This window comes from Molothrus ater, chromosome 2 (genome assembly GCF_012460135.2).
Source record: "Molothrus ater isolate BHLD 08-10-18 breed brown headed cowbird chromosome 2, BPBGC_Mater_1.1, whole genome shotgun sequence".
In the NCBI taxonomy this organism is placed as follows: domain Eukaryota; kingdom Metazoa; phylum Chordata; class Aves; order Passeriformes; family Icteridae; genus Molothrus; species Molothrus ater.
In genome coordinates this window covers 26,359,999-26,383,483 of record NC_050479.2, presented here as the reverse complement: position 1 = coordinate 26,383,483, position 23,485 = coordinate 26,359,999, and the positions used below count along the sequence as shown (strand labels likewise).

Sequence of the window (23,485 nt, the reverse complement as noted above, 5' to 3'; positions counted from 1 at the left end):
GTTCCTTGATGGGGCAGCCCCCATCATTCTGCACACCTGACATCTCCTTACATCTCCCACTCTGGAAGACAACCAGCATCAGAGACTTCACTGCCCTCCTGGGAATATCTATTGCAGGGCTTCTCTAGTCACAGGGCTTCCTCACCATCCTTCTTTTCCTCCCTTTAGTCTCAGGACTGGCTTTTCCTTGAAGGCTGAAGAAGCCTGAGCACTAGAAGGTAGCTTAGAGCCTCCCTGTCCACCATCCTTGGTACATGTCAGCTTTTGCCTAAGCCAGCCATGTCTGCTTGCCAGGAGGAATTCCAGTATCTCAAAATCCACCAGCTTACTCAGCAGCTGTGTGCTGTGTCCCATTTTCCTGGATTTTGCAATCTGTTCAATTCTGTTATGTGAAACCATTACCAAATAATTTGTCAACATTAAAAAAAGAATGTGCTCTAATTCCTCCATTTGCTGCATGCTCTAGGGTTGCTTATGACCTTTGATAGGTGGTTCACAGGCAAGCACCTTTCACTCATGTCCTCTCAGCAGGGCAGATATGCTGGCACAGAAAGAGCAATGGACATAAAGGGATGCCTTCAGCTACCCATCTACAGCCCAATCTGAGTTTTCCTTCAGACCTCAAGCTCTTTTAAGTAGAAGAAAGCCCTTAGCAAGAGTATGTAAGAAGGATTTGGGCAGGACCCACACCTGAGGCTTTCCTTTGGCAAGGGATCTTTCACCCTGATTGAGCACAAGGAGCAGCACCTATAGGATTTTAACAGGAACACAGTGGACAGAATTCAGGGAACAAACACTGCTGAGCAAACATGGAAGTAAGCCCACTGAAGAGTTATACAGGTCAAGACCATCAAGCTGAGATAACTGACCTGCCCACTCACTTTCCTGCCCACAATCAGTGCTGGCTGCAGTAATATTTGCAGTTTGCAGAGTTGTGTTTTGGGTTTGTCAGTCTGCTTTGCAATGCGAGACGAGCCAGTACCAGCTCAAAGCCTGAGAGGGATGGAGCAGGTGCCTAAGGAAGTGCAGTGCTCCTCAGAGCACAGAACATAAGAGATTAGAGAAGCTTTGAAAAGCCATTGAATTGTTAAGGGGGTTAGAGGCTGATGGGGCTTTGTTAGAAAAAAACCCAACCAAAGAGGAAAAAAAAGAGAATGCTTTATTTCAAATGCTGGTGTACATCAATATTGCACCTAACTGAAACATCTAGAACAATACACATGCAAGGAGCTTTCCAATCCTCAGCCATACACAATCCAGAACAAGATACAGAAAACAATGAATATGGACATATATATATATTCTGATGAGCAGAGTGTACAAATCAAACTAGAAGTAGAATACTTATAAAGCAAAACCCCTTTTTAATGAGCTGCTGTGATCTGAGCAGGCCATTTTGTGGAATGAGTGATTATTTAGCATCACATATTGATTAATTGTGTCTCAGCTTTATCCATGCAAGATCCTCTGCTCCCTTCATCTTCTGAACACATCTGAAGGTAGAAGCTAAACAACTCCAGTGAGGACAAACTCCCTGCTGAGCCAGATGGCTGCAATATGAGGATTTAGTGACTCCCATCCTTCCTGCTTTCATCATGACTAGTGACTCTTCAGAACATATTTAGAAGCCTCTGGTAGGAGCACTCGTGACAACTGATAGGAACCACAATGGCCATTGATAAATAATGAAAAGAAGCCAAAGACCCCACTCAGCAGCCTTTTTGCTTGGGGGAATTCCCTCATTCAACCAATTCCAAAGACCCCCACAGTCCTCAGAGTTGTGCTTTAAAGTCAGGAATAATACAAATGGAAGCAGACCATAACTTTAAAGAGATCTCATAACCAACCTAGCAGATATGCAGGATAAGAAAGTTTCCATTTCCAATCCTGCACCTTGGCAGGTAACAAGGAAGATCAAGGGACATAGCACCACTACAAACTCATGACTGTCCTTACCCAGCGCAGGAACCGGGAGAGTTTGGTATAGACCCCATATTTGCCTTTCCTTGCACATCCTTCGCCCCAGCTAACAATTCCAGTAACAAAATAGGTATCCTTGTATCTGGTCACATGGGGGCCACCACTGTCTCCCTGGCAAGCATCCTTTTGCTCTGTGTCATAACCAGCACAGAACATGTTCTCAGTTATGGCTAAGTTAGTGGATTGCTTGCAAGTGTTCCTATTAACATAGGGCACCTCGAGCACCTTCAGTTTTTTGGACGTTCGCCCGCCTTCAAATTCCCGCCCAAAGCCACTAACTCTCCCAGACTTCTGTGTCATCAGAACTTCATTAGCAAAGTCTACTTTGGGGAGACATGCTGGGATGACGTACTCTGAAAACGTGATAGGTTCCTTCAGCTTTAGTAAGGCAATGTCATTATCATAAGTCTCAACAATAAATTTGGAGTGAACGTATATTTTATCCACAGTGTGCATTGATTCAGACTGCTCCATCGTCTCTCTGTCCACTTCACCTGCACAAGAGCATTAAAAGGGTCATCAATGTGGAGAAAGTATAAGAATTTCAGAACAACCTTGACAGAGGAAGAGAGTAGTATATTCATTCTGAGTACTTTGTCCAGGACCTTAGACCACAGAAGGAAACTGTAAACAGGCAACATTTCTTAGCAGCAAGTGGATTGGCTTTGGTCCTGAGATTAGGTCTATGGAGATTTTGTAGCAGTTTATAGAAAGGCATATGCTGATTCAGCTAAACTCATGCAATTTTGTGTGGAAGCACTTCCGGAGCTTGAGCCTGGCTTAGAGAAGAGAACAGGGTTTGGACTACAACAGTGCAAAGATGAAGCTGGCTCAAAAGGAAAGCAATGGGAAATCTGAGTTTGTTCTTGTCTGCTCTATTCCATGAGTCAGAGCTTTCCTGAGGGTTCTTGCAGGAACAACTCTGGATGATTCTGAAGTGCCAGGAATGATGAGCTTCCTGCAGAAACACTGCTCTGCTGAACACATAGATAACCAATATTTCTAGAATATTTAACTGCAATCCCTTTCAGCTATCTGGCAGAGAAGAAAGAGAGGCACCTATTGTTACAAAGAAGGATGGTCAGAATAACAAGAAATTATAAAAAGCAGCAAAAAGGTAACAAACCTTAATGAATCACGAGTACATCTCATGGGAGATTTAAGGCACAGAAGGTTCGGCAGAACAACTACTCTCACCTCAGAGGAGTAAAAGAAATAATCACTCACCAACAACAACTTTGATTTCTTTGGATTGGTTTATGCAATGAGCTGCAGTAAGTATAAAATTTTCATTCAGAATAGTTCCACCACAAAACTCTTCTCCTTCCTCGTTTAACAGAACAGCCTGTGAAGCAAAACAGGTAAGGGCAGAAGGAGGAAGTGCAGTTTAATGTCGATGAGCTATAAAGCTGCTGATTTCTCTGCACACTACAGAGATGCCTCTTACTGCAACATGTATGTGGCCCTCCATGTATCTCCTAGCATTGTACTCCCACATGCAGAGGCTGCAGATTGACTGCTACAGAGTCCTGATTGTCTCTATGTGAAGTTAAAACATTTGCCTTCCACATTACTTCACTGCCAGTGCTGAGTAACGTCCCTCAGGCATTGACTGACTGAGCAGGCAGAGTGCAGATGCCTGATCACCACATCCCTTGGACTTACCCCCCAAACAATGTTCAAATACAGGAATTCATTTTGGCTGACCCAAACTCAAGGGTGAAACTGAGACATGAGGGTGTATTTCTGAACCAAAATGCTGGCTTTATGTGGCATGCACTTGCGTGTGCTGCCTGGGTGGATGGTCTCAGATAGAACCAAAATGTACTTGCAAGAATGGCCTGGGAGAACAGCATGACCCAAAGTCCTCTCTGGGGATAGGGTAGGCAGTTCCCCCTGAAATGGCACGCAGCCTTTTGTTTTGACCCCGTGAAGCTGCACTTTGCAGAACAGCACATCCAAGTGCCCAGGGTCACACAGCTCAGCCACGTCTCACTGCCGCTGCACGTGACATGGGTCATGTTCAGAAGGCTCCCAGCTGGAAGGAGCCTCTGCTCCCCTTCCCTCAGACACATTCTCCCCACAGGCAGGGCAAAGCCCCCTCCATTCACCTGCCATGGGCATTGGCCAGGAAGACACTCATCCCCACCAACTATCCTGGTATCGACATAGGGAGTTTTGCTGCTTGTCCTGTTGTCAGGTGGAGGTGTTGGGCTTTCTGTGGTAATTACAAAGTTCTCCTCTGTGGTCATTTCGTATGGAGGAGGGTCTTCTTCATCACTTGTTACATTGCTGTGGTCAGTGGGTAAAAGAAAAGACCTTTTTTTCCTTTGCACAGAAACTTTTCCACAAGGGTATTTTACTGTAAAGAGAAGAATGATAAAATTAGACATGGAAAGAAACACCAAGCTAAGAGAAAACTTCTTGGAAATTACAAGGAAACAGAGTGAAGTAATATGGGTCACAAGAGCAATGTGTTATTTTTTAAAACGATTTAAGAACAACAACAGCATGAGAATATTTTTGACAACCTCTGACGAGTCTTTTCATAAGAGTGCTACAGTGTACATGTGTAAATAGCGCTGATTATAATTACCTAACATTTTCAGTTTCTATAAAAGGAAAGGTTTAGAGAAGAAAAGTTTTGCAGGTTGCTAATTATGTGATGTGCAAAAGCATTTAAGAAAATGAGTTATTAATGCAATGACTTTCTTCTTGGCAACAGTGGAATTTACTGTGGTAATTTGCTGAGAGGCATCTTGCAAAGGGTTCAAAATCATGTACATTTTGATCCACTCCACCATAACACCTCACAAATGGAAAGCTTTTGAAATATAAATCAGTTAGCCTTACTCTTGAGTCTATGTCATGTAGGATACTGGTGATTCAAAAGACATTCCTCAACTGCAAACCAAGACACCCCTTAACAGTGAAACAAGTCTCACCAACCACTGCTATTGCTTTATCTCATGGCTTCGTACCTGTTGCAACACAGTGTTTGCCATCCTCTGCTAGAACATACCCATCTGCACAGGAGCACACCACATCCTTCTGCCCATCTCTTCGGACGCTGCAGAACTGCTCACAGTCCCCGTTGTTTATTCTGCAGAACTTTGGTATGACTATAAAAGAGATGATGGCAGAAAAACTGGACATAAACACTGACTTCACAGAAGATCTGGAAGTTCTCCAAAACAAAACACCCTCTTTAAACGGGATCTGTATCCCCACCTGCCAAGCACCTGAAGCACCCTTGAGGAATAACTCATGTGAGTGCTGAACATCAGCTTGTGCCTTACAAAGCAGCCACATCCAGCACACCAATTGTACTTGCCAGGTCCAAGTGGGCCCAGTGGCCATGGCATGGTGAGCTCAAAAAGCAGAGACAAATTGTCAGGGGAACAATGAACAAAACACTAACACAGAACATAATCAGTGGAAATCCTCACACAATTCCTCCCTCCTGCCCTAAAAACTCCAACTCCTCATCTTGCCCCTTGGTCCTGTGACTAAACTTCAATTCCACACTCCTGCTCTTACTTCTGGGCTAATGATACCCCCCCTGTCACAGGGGCAGCTCTATGCCACAGAAGTGAGCCTCAGGAAGGATTTCCATGCAACACTTGCTTCCTTACAAAGCTCCCTGGGAAGTTCACCGCCATGGTTCTCTAAAGCAGAAACTTACCAAACTCACAGTTCTTGCCTTGATAACCATCCAAGCACGTGCAAGTGTAGGAACCAATTCCATCTTTACAGTGGCCACCATAGTGACAAGGATTTGAACTGCACTGGTTCCCATCTACAAGAACAAACCAAACCCCAAATTACTGTAAGTGTGCAAGCATTTTCAGTGGCCACAGAAGGGCTCTTAGTTTTCTTAAGCCATCTTTCATCCTTCCTTTCAAAACATAGGTCCTGTGAGTTGCCACATTCCAGATGGAACAAACCGTATAAACACAATCATTCCAAACCTGCAATGATTCACCTTTATATCCTCAGTTTTGCAATCTCTTTTTGGTGGCCACTGTATTAGGATATGCACACAAGCCCTTTTTTTTTGGGAAGGTAAAGAAATTAGCTCGGCTGGTTAAAGCATGGTGCTCATATGGACAGGGTTGCAGATTTGATCTCTGTATGGGCCATTCATTTGTGAATGATCATGACTCAATAATCTTTGTGGGTCCTTCCAACTCAGAGTATTTTTTGATACTATGATTGTGGTCAGAATATACATACAGTGAAGCCTCTAAGAGCTGACAGGACATTTCTACATTGCAATTGCTGCCTAAAGATACTGAACTTCTGGCCCCTTGCATTTCCCTATAGTTTTTGCTCTGTTTCATACAAAATGCAAGATATCCAGAAAAATGACACTTGATAATTTGCTGCTTTATATATCATGCTCTTATCCCCCTTTTTTACCATTTGTTCTGCCCTTCTTTGGAGCAGTTGAAACAGCAATGTCCATAGCAGAAACAACTTGCAAGAAGCAACTCATCCTAAGGATCCAGCATTGCTCCCTATGTGGGATTTCTGGACTATAACCTCATCTGCTGCAGCTTTGCCTGTCATGGGGAACAGCTGCTGGGCTTTGTGTACTGCACCCACACATCAAGATCCATCTTCTACCTGAACGTGGCCAAAACATAGAACTCTAAAAATGCTCCAGCCATGGAGGCTCTGGAAACTGATGTCCATGCTTAACAGAAGGAAGACAAGACCAACATTAACCAAAAAAAAAAGACAGACTGAAGGCCTACATCATAACTTCTGGTTTCTGCCTCCTCTGCAGTGCCATAGCACTCTATTCCGTAGTAGTCTTAGCTAAGCAGCATCCTATTGTTAGAAAACATACTTATTTAGTTCTTACCCTACACTGTAGTTGCAGCTGTGGTAATGAGTTTTATATCAATATTGCACAAATTGCAGAACACCCTACTAAAGTAGGAAGTAAGAACAAATTGTTCTAGTAACTTGGCTGAACATAGCTGTGGTTTTCAATACTTCTGAACACTCATAAAGCATTTGTGGATTGTGGCTTAAAATGTATGAAAACTAACACTTCTGCTAAGAGCATTGGCACTGATATTCTGCTGCTTGTATTCTCATAAGAAAATGGTTTAAAATATTGCAATCCTCTTTACTGTAACACTGACACAGGCTTTGCTTGAAATTTTAGTCTGCAGGTTGCAGAGTTCATCCTGTGCTTAGGGGATTGTGAAAGTCTGTGTCTTCTTCATGGCAACTGTCTTCATTTTTCTGCAGATTCCAAAAGACAAAGCTGAGCTGTCTTTGGCCAACATTTTTGATGCAGTCCACCCAGTGTGCAAACTGGACATATACTTTCTGGAGAACATGTTATCAAACATTAATACAATATAATCTGTCCCTGCACAATGCTTACAAACACTAGAACCCTAATAAATAAAACTCACATATTTAGACAAAAAACCAGAAAACTGTTAGGTAGTATCTACTGGCATATTGGATCCATTGGCATATTTTCCTTGAATGCCAAACAGTCCTGCAAAACACACAACCAAAAAATGCTCTTTAAGACAAGAACCAACAACACTGGCATGGAAGGTGACAAGAAACTGGCAAATGACTATGCAATGTATTTTAACTTTGTGTTGGTTAGGGCATTTAAGACACACTCTCATCTGTGACTCTTTGCATCTTGAATTCTCCTGTCTGGGGCTGTCCCTCTGAAGGAAAACTATCTGGCAGTCCCACACACAGTTTCTGCTCCTCACTGTCCTTTGTGTGCAAAGGACCACTGTTATTCTTTTGAGAGGACAAAAGTCAGTCCAGCAACTGGAGACAGCTGAACCTTGCCTTCAAATCAAGCAATTGGGTTCAAGCAACAGCAGGCAGTAAATCAGATTCCTTTTTCAGAGGAAACACAACATGAGGGTGTCCCAGAGCAAAAAGAGAGGAAGCAAGGGAGCAGGAAGGGGTTACTTAAGGGGTGCATCCTTTCAAACCTTGCAATAAGGAAGCTTAATCTTCTAAATAAACACAGAGTGTTTCTTACCTACATAGATGTTCCAGAATTCCTCCTACAGGTAAGTGTGGGAAATGGAGAAGAAAAAGAAATAGAGTTAGATAAGAATTACCAAATTCCTCAGAAAAATATTGGACTTTTCATACACAGGATACTTGCAGCTAACAATTGTTAAAGGAAATATTTACATTATAGATACATACAGTGCCTAGCAGCCCACTATTACCATTTAATAACTTAAAACCATATGATCCATATGGTGCCTAGCTCTACAGAAGCAAGTCCCATGCAATTTTCAGAAATATCTGAACCTCCTTAGAGTTTTTCCAGTGTCACCCATTCAGTGTAAGCCACTTGATTTCTTGCAGAATTATCTTTCCACCAGTTTTGACCAAATTTACTTATATTCCCGTAATGCCAAATTCTCAGTCTTGATCCCCACCCCACACTCCCATCAATTAGGACCTCACAAATCTTGACATGTAAAAATATTTTGTCTGATTTGTGTTCTCCTTTTCATTTGCGCTGAGGACTCTAGGATGCTGTCTGTGCAGGACAGTCCTTTCCAGTGACATCTGGTCACCAGGCAGAACAGGCTGTGCCAGTTCTGCTACAGGTAAGTCAACATTTATGATCAGAGGTACACTGGTGATGCACCCAGGACTCCCCACCCAGGACACCTCAGGGTCACTCCAAGAACATTTTTGCCATCAAATAATGCTAAAGGGAAGTGAATCTGGCCTTAGCTCCAGTTTCAGGGTAGTTCTAAACAGCCATATAGCTACAGCCTATGTTTGCAAAACCACCTTTTCTACTTACAGTCCACACAGCTCCCCCATCTCTTTAACTTTCTCTTCTGCTTGGGGAAATCACATTTCTGTCTAAAGTTAAGCAAGCCATTGGGGTAGGGCAGGTGACACAGGAGTCATACAAACTTCATTCCAGTCAACATTAAGGCATTTATGAACTGTTATTAGTATACATTCTCTCAATTAAAAAGAGCTACAAAATGACAAGCAAAGCTGCTTGAGATAAATTCAGTAAAATTCCCTCATGAGGTTCCATGTCAGCATTTGCCTTCTCAGCCTTCCCACAGTCATGGCACTTAGGGACTGCCCTGACCACAGTGATGGCACTCAGGGATGTAACCCAGATAGGGTGAATGTATTTTCAACACTGATAGCAGCAAAGCCATTGAACGTCAATTAACTTTCAATGGCAATTGAAAGATCAGAACAGGTAAAAGAATGGAGGATTTAACCTGGGATGGCCATGCAAGAGCTACATTAAAACTGTTATGGGATGATTACTGCCTTAGCAATTCCACCCACAGTCAATCACTATTTGTGTTAAGTGATTGGGAACAACCTGTGAGTTTTGATGACCAGCTCAAAGGACATGAATAGTAATTTTTAAACATGAAATATATAGACCTATGTTTCATATTAGTTCATCCTTACAGTTTTCTCCTGGTCTTCAAAAGCTTCTCTTGCTTCTTCTTTTGAGCAGCGCTCCTCAATGCATTCTCTTTCAATATTCCCTTGCTTCAATTCCTCTAAGAAAGAGTTAGCACGTTTTGTTCTTTCCAAGAACTTGTCAGCATTTTCTTTCTTGATGAATACTAGATAGCAGAGAAAAATTATACAGGTGGGTAACATTTGGTGGTGGAAAAGAGTCACGACAAATGAGTGAAGTAGAAACAAAGCCAAAACAGACCACACTACCTGTACACAACATTACCTGTGAGGTTAGTCCTCACACAGGCTGATACATCCCAAGATCTCTCAGAGCAGTCTCTCTGAGAATCAGTAGCCTCAGAACAAAATATAGGACCCCAAAATTGTCTCCTACTCTTTTTAATCTTGAAAAGGTTGCCAATGAGGGCTTATATTTCTGCTGCTCCTGCTCAAGACTCAGTCTTGAATAGAATGACTTTCCCTGAATGCTGGGAAGATTACGGAATCACAGAATCACTAGGCTGGAAGACACCCTCAAGATCATTGAGTCCAACCCATGCCATAACATTCTCAACTAAAACATGGCACTGAATGCCACATACAGTCTTTTTTTAAACACATCCAGGGATGGTGATTCCACCACCTTCCTGGGCAGACAATTCCAGTACTTTATCACTCTTTCCATAAAAAGTTTTTCCCTAATATCCAACCTGTATTTCCCTTGGTGCAGCTTAAGGCTGTGTCCTCTCGTTCTGTCAGCTGCTGCCTGGAGAAAGAGACCAACCCCCACCTGACTACAGCCACCTTTCAGGGAGTTGTAGAGAGTGGTAAGGTCACCCCTGAGTCTCCTTTTCCCCAGGCAAAACACCCCCAGCTCCCTCAGTCATTCCTCACAGGGTTTGTGTTCCCAGCCCCTCACCAGCCTCGTTGCCTCCTCTGGATGTGCTCAAGTGTCTCAATGTCCTTCCCAAACTGAGGGGCCAGAACTGGATGCAGCACTCAAGGTTGTGGCCTCACCAGTGCCGAGGGCAGGGCAAAAATGACCTCCCGGGATTAAGTAAATTGCTAATTACCCTATAAAGAGTATATGTTCTGGGAAAGTGTGAAGAGTTTGGAAGTTGGCATTTAATCATGTTCTAGCACCTGGAATTTACACTAAGGAAATACTTTCCAATATTTCCTATATTTACAATGTTTTTTAGGCTGGAGTGTAGAAGAGTGTGCTACAGATGTGACTTCAAGGACAATGACTTATGCTCACTGGGAGGCTTGCACATTCCTTTTGGAGCATTCTTCATGCAGCTTAATTCCATGATAAATAAACTTGCTAAAAGTAATTATATACCCTAATATCCTCCAAGTGAGCACAGAGGAGACTTATTCTGCTTTCACTGAAATTGGTGAACTCCTCCTCAGGGAGGCAAATTCTGATTGTGTTATTTATATTAAGCAATGCTCATATAATTTGAAACCCCACTTACTTTGAAAAGGCTCCTCTCAAGGAAGGCTTACAGAAAGTACTTTTAACTTGCAGCTCAGCAACTGTTAGTTCATTCACCCACTACACTATCTTATTTGTCCTCAAATCCCTTTCTTCAGCGACAGGAAATGGACAGGACACAGCCGGTGGGGTTATCACCCCTGTATTCCTTTGCTTTCACGCCACCCGGATTAGCGGATGTTTTTGCAGACTTGAACTAGCCTCTTTCTGAGGCTGCTCCTTCTCTTTCCCAAGCTCTCCATCATACTCCCTTCTTTAGAGACATCAAGAAGCAACAGGCATTGGTCAACCGAAGCAGGATATTCCAGAAACATGCCAAAGACCTTGTTTTAAACCCCAAGCAGTCTGACACACTGAAGGAAGAGTTAACAGCTTTTGAAAAGTTATTTGCTGATGCTACCTTGGACTTAGGCGCTGACTCTGGCGGCACAAGAGGGCAGCGGGACCTGCTCCTCGCTGTGCCCCAGCTCCTCCACGGCCAAGCGCACCCAACCGCGACTCGGCCGCGTTTCCCCTCACACACGAGAGGGAGCTCCTGAGGCTGCGAGCGGCGGGCAATCCCACCTTCCTACACCGTCCCCGCGATGCCCACGGCAGCTGCCTGCCCCCGCAGCTCAGCTCGCCGCTGTACGGCGCTGTGCCGGGTCGGCACAGGTGCTGATAAGCCCTCGGCCGTGTGGGAACCGAACCTGCCGGGGAAGCCGAGCCGTGGGGGTGCCCGCTCCCCTTCCCCGGCGCTGTCCCTCCCGGTGCGCCCCCGGCCCGCAGCACCGACCGGCACCCCTGCGGCATTCACCCGGCAGGCCCCCGCCTGCCCCCAGGAGTGTTGGGAAGGGAGATTCCCCCCTCCCGAAACCATGGAAAGGAGCCGCCTTACCGCCTCCCTGAGCGCGGAGCCCGGCGGGCAGCGCGGCGCAGAGCAGGAGCAGCAGGAGCAGCCGGCGCCCGGACATGGCGGCCCCGCCGGTGCCGCTCCCGGCACGGCACGGACGGGGGGACGGGACGGACGGGAGGGACGGGACAGACGGGAGCCGAAGTCTTCACCCCCTCGGGCGGGGTGAGACTGAAGCCGCGCAGCTTTACCCTGCCCAGAAATAGCGGAAGCGCCGGGACAGGGTGACAGCCGCGGCGGGATTTCTCAGTCGGGGGGATGTGGCTGCTCTTCTTTTGGTTTCTTTTTTCACAGCCCAAGGCAGCGTGGGGGTTTGTTTTGGTTTGGTTTTAATTGCACCTTTTATTTTGGAGGAGGGGAAGTGAATCTCGCCTCAATAAGCCGCCGTGGTCCCGGCGCTGGGCACAGCCGGGCCCGCAGCAAGCGCCGTCCCGGGCCGCTCCCGGCCGTGTGTCCCATCCACATCCAGCACTGGAACCTGTTGGATCCGCGCTCCGGACCAGGGACCTCGGCTGAAACTGGCCTCAATCTGTCCCCCCTTTCTCGGGGGGATTCACAGTGCGCTGCGGCGGCCACGTCCTCGGTGCTTTCAGAGCCAGCCATCAGCTCTCCTTCATCTCCTTGGCTTTCCTAAGCAGGCTGTTGTATTAAAAAAAGATCTAAAACCCAGACTTGTTTGAAAAAGTAATTTTGTGCAACAGTTATTAGTACTGATTTCTTTTGGCGTTTTACCCTTTTTTCTGCAAGGTGATTTGATCACAAATACCAGCATTTTCACTGGAATGTTATAGAGGAGAAATCTTGTGGATCATGGTAAATAGAAATTATTCTACCTTGAGGGGTCGTCAGGGATGGTTTTAAAGTGCCGAGCACCTTATCTAAATGAAAATGAGGCTTTATTTGCTGGTTACTACTTACTTTCTCCTTGAGACTGGACTCTCTTTAGGAGTAAGGAGAACCTCTAGTGCATGTATACATGTATACTGTAACATCTCTTGTTTTTCAGGTCTCTGAAATTTGCTGCCTTTCCTAGTTCAGTTCACTACCTAAATGAACAGTAAAACTTCCTTCTCTGTTGGTAAAACAGGTTATAGGATGTTCAGTACTGCATGGTATGTACCATACAATGACAATGTTTTCCCCTAATAATGGAGTATGATCAATTGTGTCTTACCTGCTGATAAGCTTTTGTGATTGAGTTGATACTCTGCATTATTTGAACAATCTAGAGTGTAAATTCTGCATGAGATAGTTAAACTGTTTCCCAATCTCCTAGTTCAGTTTTATCTTCCTCACCTTCTCAGTGTTTTCATGCTAAGGTTAGAAAGTACATTTTTGAACTGTGTATGTTTTCAGAGAGCTTCAGGTTCTATCATTCATGCCTTAAGACTTTAGTGAATGGTCTTTGTTCAGTGTTTTGCAGAGGGGTAGACAATTATCCTGATCTGGCTTTAGATCTCAGGATAGAGAGTACAATTGAGATTATACTGGACAACTGATAAACATTCCCTTTCATTTGCACTCTTATCGACATGCATAATACCAAGGCAAAGGTAAGATTAAATCAGTGGTATTCTTTACCACTCATAAATATAGGGTTAAATATTGCACTTACTAGCCTTACAGCAATAATACTTGGTGCAAGAAGATTTAAATCAAGTTTTCATAGCAGACCTGTAAATATGGAATCAACCTTTTCCCATATTTCTTGTCCTGGAGAGTGTCTGCAGTCCCTCCCTTCAAATCTCCCTGTTGCCACTGCAACTGTTGGAGAAAGCTGCTCTAACATAAGTTAAAAGAAGCACCTTTTCTATTTTTGTTTCTGCTATTTCATCATTATATTACAGGACCCATAGCATAGGAAGTTATGGAAGCCAGAAGCATAAACGTGTTCAAAGGAGATTGCACACAGTTATGGACAACACATTCATTCATGACTGTTCAGTCTAATGCAACTTCTGGCTCAGGAAGTCTGTACTTCATTGATTACCAGAAGCTGAGAGAGTGGCTGGAGGAAGGTTTATGGTCTGCATGATGTGTAGCTGATAGTCTCTCTCTCAGCATGTAGCTCTGATTTTTAGCAGCAATGGATGCAGAACAGAAGGGACATTGTGTCTGATTTGTTATGGTCATTCTCTGCCTGCTTGACAAGATACACCAGTTTACAAACAACACTGAGAGAGAAGTTATTTTATGTATTCAAGTAGGCCTTAGGCTCACTTCAAATCTTTAATACTGTTGTGGGTACGGCCTGTATCAAATATCTAAGATAATGAAGGAATCTTTCAATGGGAAAATGGTACAGAGGGACTGGGGGGCAATAGCACAACCTGGAAATGATGTGGCTCAACATCATTAGTCCATGTGCTTCCTCAACCAGTCAATGTATTTGGATACCCTAGTGTAAACCCCATAGCTGCCTTCAACAGCGCAGCCCTTTCCCCAGCTGACAATCCCAGTCAGAAACCAAGTGTTCTTGTACTGTGTAGCATGAGGACCACCACTGTCTCCCTTGCAGGAGTCCTTAACCCCAGACAGGTCTCCTGCACAGAACATATTCTCTGTGATATTTAAATCAGTCTCCTTTTCACATACTTGTGTCTTTACACGTGGCAAATCAACTCTCATCAGGACAGAAGAGGTGGCACCTCCGTCTATTAGGCGTCCCCATCCACTTACTGTGGAGAACTTGATGGTGGACAGTTCATACACAGCAAACCTTTTCTCAGGCAAACATATTGGCACCACATGGTCAGTGAGATTCACAGGTGTTTGCAGTTTCAAGAGGGCAATATCATTATTGACCTGTCCATTCCTGTACTCTTCGTGAGTGATCATCCTGGCCACTCCACTTTCTTGCTCAGTTTTCTCATCAACATTTATTTTGTGTTCACCTGGAAAAGTTATTAATTGCAGGTCATGTCAGGTAGCTCTTGAGTCCTTGGAAGTCTGAGGATGTGGGGTGTTTCTAGTCTGACACCTCTAAGGACAATTACCTTGTACTGCCAAAGCCTTCTATTCTGATTTTATCAGGTTGGGAAGCTGCCACCACCTTGATAAGATGAGGAGGGGAAGATACATACCCAGTCTCACCCGAAGCTGTTTAGGGTGAACATGCTCCAAGCAGTGAGCTGCAGTGACCACCCACTCTGGGGAAAGCAGCGTGCCACCACACTTTTCTTTCTGATCCTGTATTATAAGGGCCTGCCAACAAAAAGCAAATTTATGTTTATATTTACCTTCATCAAATGTGCTTGACATAGATCTCAGTAGAGATGGGTTTCATATTGCTTCTTTCTGTCCCGTTATGCTACTGTGTTCCACAATACCATGCTGACTCCATGGAGAACTTAGCAAGGGAAGTCTTCCCATGGACATTTTCTTCATCTTGTAGTATGGACCCTGCATATTATGGCCCAAAGCATATCCCTGGAAGCTGCCACTAAAATTCTTGCTGGCAGTGAAGTTAAGGACTGAGGGGTCAGGAGATAGACACAGCTGTGCTACCACTCTACTCCTATGAAACCAGGTACTCTGGAACAAAGCTAAGGTGCCTAAGTGAAACAGGTGGATCTGCTGGCTATGGATGAAGAAGGAATTTGGTGATCAAGACATGGCACTTTTTATGAATTTTTAACATCATAGATTTAAAGCAATGAATTTAGCGTAGTGATTTCATAAGGAAATTTAAAAAATAAAAGCAATGAAAGATTTTTGAAAACTCACTTGCCATGGACATTCACCTGGAGGACAGATGAAACCACCTACTATTCTTCCACGTGCAGTTGAATTTTTTTTTGCCAACATTGGTATTTTTCCACATGGGTATTTCACTGAGAAAAAAGAAAACAAAAAACCAAAACCCAAAACAACAAAAGGCAACAAAGATTTTATTGTACTGAACTCACAGCAAAATGTGTAATGTCTTCAGTGAAGCTATGTCAGCTGAAAAACTTATTTCTAGTCTAGGAGCATAGATTCTCAAAATAATGTAAAGCAGCTCAGGAGGGAAGTAGTCTTCTTTTTGTTCGGAAACAGCCAGAAATGCTCTTACAGTTAGAGTTGAGGCCCTTACAGCATCACTGGCACAGAGTCACCTACCATAGGTCTTTGCAGTCAATAAACCTGCTTAAGATACACATCAACACAATGAGGTAGGCTGCAGGCTGGACTGCAGAAGTGACCTGACAAGCTCTGTAGTCTACAATTTTCTTTGTCTCTGCTGACTTTAAGTCACAGCATCCACGGCAGGGTGAGACAGAGGCTTAATCATGGGGACTTGGCATCCTTTGTTTGGGCAGAGCCAAAGATGTCCCAAGGGCAGATGCTGTTTTCTGGTGTGCCTCTCCCACACTACCTTGTTTGCTTGTGTCCAGAGCCTGCTGGATTCTTCTAGATTGCACATCTCTGTTCTGCCTGAGCCAGCATGTGAAGAATAGCAATACAGAGAATCAAATCCTGACTGAACTTGCAGTTCAGCTGTAGTGCAGAGGAAGTTTTGGTGTTTTCAGTACATCCTTCACCCAGCTGGGTTTTCCTGTAAAGGAGAAGGTCTACCCTTGGGGGTGCCTGTGTGTGGGGGTGTCTACCCTTGGGGGTGCCACGTGTCTGTGCTGTAACTGAACACACCATCCCTCCTGTCTGGCAGTCACTTCACTCTGGGGTAACACTGTGAGGAGGAGTGCTCTGTTTTTACTTCTTTGGGAGCCAGGACCCTATAGTCTCTGCTGAGCTGCATGCAACATCTCCTGGAGCTGCAAGTTCTTCAGCTGACATGAAGACAGCAGCAAGGTTTTACAGGTACTTTCAAGGTATGGAGAAACAGGACCAGTTTTTTGATGGCAGCTGGTGAAAGATTAAACAGGCATAGCACATAACACCCGTAGTATCTAATGCTGTGTGTAGGGCAACACAAATTTGAGCCATTGTGGGAGATGACAGAGGGACAGTGAGGGGACTGATGGCCTGGCAGTTACACAATTTTTTCTACTTGCAACACATGGTCAATTTTACAGTTATTTTGGTCCCCAGGAAGCAAGCAGCAACAAATACATCTTCCTTACAGGGAAAGATGCACTGAAAAGCCTGTGAGGAATTTTGAATTGTTTGTTCTTAGCTTTTAACAAAAGCAGCTTTCCCATCACGTGGTATTGCAGAATCTGTTAATAAGGGATAAGCACATTAGTAGACTTTTTTTCTAATGAAATTGCTGCTGCTGAGAGCTAGGTTGTCATTACCAGCTCTCTGCATGAGTGTTCCATTGAGGTGTGTGCAGGGGAGCACCACTCCTCAGAATTACTTTGCATGCTCCCTGTGGCTCTGTCCATTATGTTGTTATGTTCATATCCCCAGGGGTCTCCTTTTCCCTCTAATAAAGTAATTCAAGTAGGCATCTACAAAAGAGTCAGGTGCCAGCTTATGTATTGGCAAAAAGATTAACTTGCACTACTCTAGTCCCAGCTGAAATTTACCTTGCTAGATGAAAGAAATATCTAGCCATAGTGTCTAGAGGAATACCAAAAGTATATTATTCCTAACAATTAGGAAAAGAAAAGAAAGGAAAAGAAAAGAGAGAAAGAAAGAAAGAAAGAGAGAGTGAGTGAGGGGAGAGAGGGAGTGAGGGGAGAGAGGGAGGGAGGGAGAGAAGGGAAGATTAACTGGTTTTCTTTGGTTTAAATAGGCCTCTTCCTCTCTTGACTCCTGTGCTGTAATAAATGCAGTGGTAAAATCTAGTCACAGTTTCAGATTGGAGAGACTAACAGTAAAACAAATCTGCCCCCAAAGTAATTTCCTACTGTGGGTGTAAGGTAATGCAAACAAAGGACTTCTGAGGCCCAGAGCCCCTTCCCTCACCAGATACCTCTCAGCCTGACCCCAAATCCCATACCACCTGCTGCCCTGCTTTATTTAGATCACCTAGTGAGGTGTGAGGAGCTTGTCTCCACTGCTCCGTTCCTTTCTACGTGACTAATGGTGAGTGTGCTCCCAAAGGAAGAGACGGGTTCAGCTTCCGCCCAGCTCTGAGCAGGTGGGATGGTCAAACTTGAATTTGCCACATGCCAGAGGAGTGAACCTCTGGGACCAGGAAGAAGTCCAAAAGGATCTCTGCTTGGTGGTCATGCTGAGCACTGCTTTTCTGGGGTAGCTAACTTACACCAGAAGCCAAATGTATGATTTGGGACTCTGCCCATGGAGAAGAGGTGAGGAGCTGGCATCTGAGCATCATGCATTCCATGTCCTGATGTGTACACATTGTATACTTTTCTTCCAGAGCTGGCTTAGACTTAGCATCAGGTTGGTTAGTGTCTTACCTTGAGGGATGCAGGACACACCATCACTTGCTAAACTGTAATCATCATCACAGAAGCACAGTCGTGTTTTGGACTGCTTGTCAGTACAGTACTGTTCACAGCCACCATTGTCAAAAATGCACTTCAGCTTGTCAGCCACAGCTAGAGTCAGAGAAAGAGCATTTAGGATTCAAGACTTGGGTTTTTGTGCTTAACATTGATAACTTGCAATTGGAATGCTGTCAGGAAAGCAAGGCAGGAAAAAAGATTTTTGTGATTTATGCAGAGCAACTTTATCAAAAGTGCTTTCCATCAAAAGCTAAGTGGGCCTGGATCTCCAGGGATTAGGGGAGGATAGGCTTTGGTTAAGAAATATATGCCTAAAATTAAATCATTCAGCATTTGTACAGTACCTGAGCTGTCTCAAGAATGGAGATATTGTAATTGTGTGGTAACCATTGCAAAATATGACTGAAAAATTTTAATTCTGTGACATTTTGCCATTTAGCAGGAGGATGCTCTGGGATGACTGTTGAGACTGCCTGCCTAGACTCGATGAGTGCCTAGCCCTTGTCCAGACTCTGCGTGTTCTGAGGATGTAACACTCATTGTTCAGTGTCCTCTGAAATCAGTGGAAAGGTGTGTATTAACTTCATAAACCACTGGATCCTTCCCTTTGGGTTTTGTACTGTGCATATGCAGTGTAGTTCTCGCTTACATACTGCATGGAGCTTCTAAGTTAAAATAACATCAGCACCTGAGTAGGACATAATTCCTCCTTTTCTCTCAGATGGTGCACAAAGGCAAATTTTCTTTTTTTTTTTCACAAAGTCATTATAGGGCAATAAGTTACTTGTTGCCTTGCAGTGCCTGACTTGCTATCTGGTTAGATCCATCCCTCAACACCAAAAGCACAATGAACAGAAGCTGTCACAGCTAGGGTGATGCAGAATCACAGAGCCATAGAATATCCCGAGTTGGAAGGGACCAATGAGGATCTTCAAGTCCAAATCCTGAATTACAATGACTGTTATTGTTTATCTCAATGCCTTGCTTTTGAATTAATAACAGCATTTTTATATTGTTAAGTTATGCCACAGCTGACCTTTTTCACAGCTTTTGCCCTCGTATTCGACGGGACAGCGGCAAACATAATCCTGGAATTGGTCATCACAAATCCCACCATTCTGACAGGGGTTGGAGGCACATTGGTTAGGGTCTGTAAAACACTCAGTGTCAGTCCAGCTCATTCAAAGAGCTGCAGCAGTGGGAGTGTTCCACAGCTGTTAGAACATCCTGCATGATCATACCGGAATAGATGTGCCAGAACTCTTCCTGGAAGAAAAACATGTGAGATTTAATTAAAGAAGAATCAAATCATGTCTTACAGCCCTTGTTGCACAGCATGGGTTACAGACAGAGTGATGCCACTTCTGCCTTTATAGTTTGTGACAGTTAATATTCATAAAATATTCTATTTTCTAGATTGTACATTATTTTTACATACTAATAGAGAAGGGCCTTGTTTAATGAACATAAATGGGTAACACATAAATAAGCTCCATATAGCTGAGGTGGGATTGACTGAAAAAAATGTTGCACAATACAATAATTTCAAGTATTGTCAGGGCAGGCATTACTGGGGGTTTGGGGAGATGTCTTAGAGAGCATCCATTTTCCCACCATCCTCTAAATGGTTACTGCTTGGGATTACCCATGTAGTGTGCCCTCCTGCAATTCACTGCTGCTGTAGTGAATTTATCCCTGTAAATAGAAAAGAAAAATGCAAACAGCAGGACACAAAGTGCTTTTTTATCTCTGGTGGTTTAAAGTGTCAGAGCACAACCTTTGAGTAGGGAGAGTTCTTATGACAATGAGTGCTCACCCAGCCTTGTGTTACTTACTGTCCTTTCAACATCACCGTAAATCTCTCTTGCTTCCTCATAGGAGCACTTTTCTTCTATGCATTCTCGCTCTAGTGACCCCAGTTTTATCTCTTCAAAGAAGCTGTTGGCTCGTCTTTGTCTTTGCAAAACGTTGCTTGCCTCTTCCTGCTTTAGAAAGACTGAAAAACAGCAGCACGTTCTATTTGTTATGTGTCTGTGCTTGCCAGACAGAGAGGATGGGGGAACAACTTCCCCTGAAAGCTTTTCTGCTTCCCAAGCTTTTTCTGAGACTCTTTAGAAAAGAAATGGGCAGATGTGAAAGAGTCTCCTTTCTCTGGTCTGCCTCAAGGTAAAGTGACAACACAGGAGTTTTAGAGATCCTGGAGCTTAGGAGAAGATGGCCTGTAATAGCAGTGGGGTGTGTGTGTGTGTGTGTGTGTTGAATGCATGTCAGTGACTCCTGAGGTACTGTTGCATGGCATATGCATCTTAGCACATGCAGCAGTTTCTTACAGCTGTAGCAGGTGGTGAGCCCATGTCATTTTATCAAGCACTGGTGTACGTGGCACTGGAAAGCTTGTATCACTTTATCTAGCACTGGTGTACATGGTAAAAGCTGATTTTTCTGTACTTGATACAGTCACAGTGACAGGTGGACCACAGTCATGCCTTCACCCACACTCACATGTTATTTCATATCCCTCCACTTGTTGGACCTGAAGAAGGGATTTACCCCACTACTAGTAGACCACAATTTATGAATCACTGCTTTAATATATTGTCTTTAATTTTCTTCTATGGGAAAGGTTATGTTAGGTACATAGGAAGGCTGGACAATGCTGACTGCATTTCATAGTGGAGCCTGTGAATGGCTCCTAGCTCCTGCCATCACCACAGACTACAGCCAGGAAGAAGTCTTTGGAAAGATACTGGGTACATAGGTTTGATAGCAGGCATCAGCAGAGCTCATTTCCTAGAACTGCAACTGGCAGAAGTGTGCACTGGAAACACCAATGTCATGGTCACCATGCTGACCTGCTCCTCAGCCTCAAGGTATTAGCACATCACACAACTGTTCTCTCCCAGTACAATTTAGGATAAGGAACAAGAAGTCCAAGTGCTGGTGTGTAATTTTGCTCCACATACTACACAGAAAAAGTATTGAAATTTTTAATTTTTCTTTTTTTTTTTTATCCATAATGTCTGTAGGGGAGCTTCTGGAGCTTCATAGCAGTTTACATTTCAGTGCTTTAACTGTTTCACCTCTGCTTGTGGGTAGATTTGGGGACTGAGGCTGATGCATATCTCCTGCCTTTCCCCAGGACATTCTCTCAAAAAGAGTGGGAGTTATCTTCTACCTGCTGAAAGGGCCCTGAGGGATGCTGAAAGACAGACTCATGTGTGTCATACCAATATACACTCAGTCATAGATGCTGAGAGGGTTTATTCCAGTCTGAAGTGATGTGAGGTGTCTCCATAAACATTTGTCTCTAATTCAGGATATTTGCTGAATTACATGCAGAATAATGGTAATTTCCCCCTGTATTTCAAAGTTACTTAGAAGAATGAAGTATTGTGCACTGAATTTATCCCTGGGTGCATTTGGTCATTATAGGAATGTCATCTGGGTCTTTCTGCCTTGATTTCAGTCAGGATGTCTGCATTTGATATGGGTTTCTTTAAAGGCTTTTAATTAACCTTATGCTGCAGATATATGGCACATGTATCAGTGCATGAGCACAGACTCTGACAGAGGAGCATGCCTGAGCACATGGCTTGGGACATCCATTTGGCATTATCTACTCTTTTGTATTGGATAATTTCTGACTTTGCTACCTATTTTCCCACCTTTCTTACTGCAACAAACAAGACCTAGTTAATGGCTAAAGAGGATCTGAGAGCTCTGGAAGCACTGGATCTGCTTTATTAATATGGGAGCTGGTTTTTGGACATACAACTGAAGAGCTACCTCTTCTCTGCCTTCTACTGAAACAGGGTGGATCCTACCCACTTTAATTACTCATCAGCTGAGTGACAGGTATGCTTCATGCTTTGCTTTGAAAAATGTCCCAGTTCTGCATGAAATAACAGTAAATCCCAGTTCCTTTCTTCATGTAGACAGCTGGTGGTTTGCCTGCTGTCTGTGCACCAAGATAACAAATTAATTTAGTAGTCTAGAGGTGCTTTTCCTTAGTTGGCAGAACAAGTGCATGGAGCCATTGCTGAGAGTAAATTGGAGCTCTAGAATAATGCACAGGCACAGCAGGAGACACGACAAACACACAGCAATGCTCAAAACTTGCAGTGGAAATCACCTCAGTAACGGGAAAGAGGAAAGAGGTCCATTGCCAGTAAACATCATTACAGCTATATCCTACAACATACCTGCATCCAGAGAAAGAGGGATCAGTAGCAGAAAGCAGAGAAACAAAGCCACATACTGCCTGGAAGTCATGATGAACCCTGTGAGCCAGTGTTCTGGCAGTGTATTGACATTTCAGCAAGGACTGTTTGGCCAAAGGGCTCAGCTTCAAATGCTTGGAGCCAGAGGAGGGGCCAGCAAGTCATGGAAACAGCAAAAGATCCATGACAGCCTGGTGAGCTGAGCAGAAGGGCACACACAAATCCTGCAATGTGCCCTTTTCACAGAAACAAGGGAGCTTGGTTTTGAAATGTGCTCTCCTGACCCATGCAAAAGCTATGCTGGTTACACAGGCTGCTATCCCAGGCCTGCATTTTCCATTTAACACACCTTTTCCACGAGAAACATGAATGCTGGGACCCTGAATCCAGGGACAGGCATTAACTTGGCCACATAGCACCACATGCAGAGAGCAATGATGTGATATTATCTTCCATCAGCAGTCAAGATATTGCCTGTCAGTGCTTTGGAGTATGATTGTACCACTGGCATCTATTCCCATTTTTCTATCACCAGTTGAAACTCTGCACTTTTTCCTGAATTTGCTAGGAGACACTAATTAACCAGCAAGAGACACCCTACACTGGTTCTCCCCATCTTTGCTGCCAGAGCCATGTGGCCTGCACAGGTTGTACCAGCTGGAAGTGGCACTGAGCTGATCCGTGTTGTACTTCACTAGGAGCTACCAGGGCTTGAGGGGTCACTCTGCAGACAGTGCTTTATCTGGAACATAAACAGTCCCCTGATTTAATGGAAATCAATTAATGGCATCAGACTGGAAAGCTGACAACATTCTTGGGGAAATATTTACTTAAGATAGCAGCAAGGTAAAGAGCATGTTTGTCTATGAGAAGTGGAGCATTAGCTGAAGGCTGGACTGTTTTCCAGGCTGTTCTCCCCTTCCTGCCTGGAAAGGAGGAGGGTCAGCCCTGCATCTGAATGCTACAGCAAAGGAAATCAACTGCTGGATTTTTACTTTGTGCCAATGCTCAGCATAACTCCTTGCAGAAGTTGTGATTGCTTAGGAAAGTCAGGCTCCTGGCTGTTGTT

General features: G+C 44.0%; 2 protein-coding genes across 2 annotated transcripts; both read right to left on the bottom strand.

Annotated features, from left to right (window-relative positions):
- Positions 1-1,141: 1,141 nt before the first annotated feature.
- F10 (coagulation factor X) lies at positions 1,142-12,064 on the bottom strand. The gene is made up of 8 exons (XM_036392166.2): positions 11,823-12,064; positions 9,448-9,608; positions 8,018-8,042; positions 5,666-5,779; positions 4,962-5,102; positions 4,092-4,342; positions 3,208-3,325; positions 1,142-2,474 (listed from the first exon to the last, which is right to left on the bottom strand). Exons 1-8 carry the CDS (start codon positions 11,896-11,898, stop codon positions 1,933-1,935), a joined length of 1,428 nt encoding a protein of 475 aa, XP_036248059.1. The 5' UTR covers positions 11,899-12,064; the 3' UTR covers positions 1,142-1,932.
- Positions 12,065-14,057: 1,993 nt separating this feature from the next.
- F7 (coagulation factor VII) lies at positions 14,058-22,468 on the bottom strand. The gene is made up of 8 exons (XM_036392180.1): positions 22,399-22,468; positions 20,032-20,192; positions 19,438-19,462; positions 19,233-19,346; positions 18,149-18,289; positions 15,564-15,670; positions 14,921-15,041; positions 14,058-14,731 (listed from the first exon to the last, which is right to left on the bottom strand). The coding sequence occupies exons 1-8, from the start codon at positions 22,466-22,468 to the stop codon at positions 14,193-14,195; spliced, it is 1,278 nt and encodes a 425-aa protein (XP_036248073.1). The 3' UTR covers positions 14,058-14,192.
- Positions 22,469-23,485: the final 1,017 nt, after the last annotated feature.

Excerpts from the sequence above, each read along its gene's own strand:
- F10 (XM_036392166.2), bottom strand. The coding sequence starts at position 11,898 with ATGTCCGGGCGCCGGCTGCTCCTGCTGCTCCTGCTCTGCGCCGCGCTG. Across the intron at positions 9,609-11,822 it reads GCTCCGCGCTCAGGGAGGCG|TATTCATCAAGAAAGAAAAT; the intron begins GTAAGGCGGCTC and ends TCTGCTATCTAG. Across the intron at positions 5,103-5,665 it reads AGGCAAGAACTGTGAGTTTG|TCATACCAAAGTTCTGCAGA; the intron begins GTAAGTTTCTGC and ends TCTCTTTTATAG.
- F7 (XM_036392180.1), bottom strand. The coding sequence starts at position 22,468 with ATGACTTCCAGGCAGTATGTGGCTTTGTTTCTCTGCTTTCTGCTACTG. Across the intron at positions 19,463-20,031 it reads ACGGTGATGTTGAAAGGACA|GAAGAGTTCTGGCACATCTA; the intron begins GTAAGTAACACA and ends TTTTTCTTCCAG. Across the intron at positions 19,347-19,437 it reads GTTCTGGCACATCTATTCCG|ACCCTAACCAATGTGCCTCC; the intron begins GTATGATCATGC and ends AGTGTTTTACAG.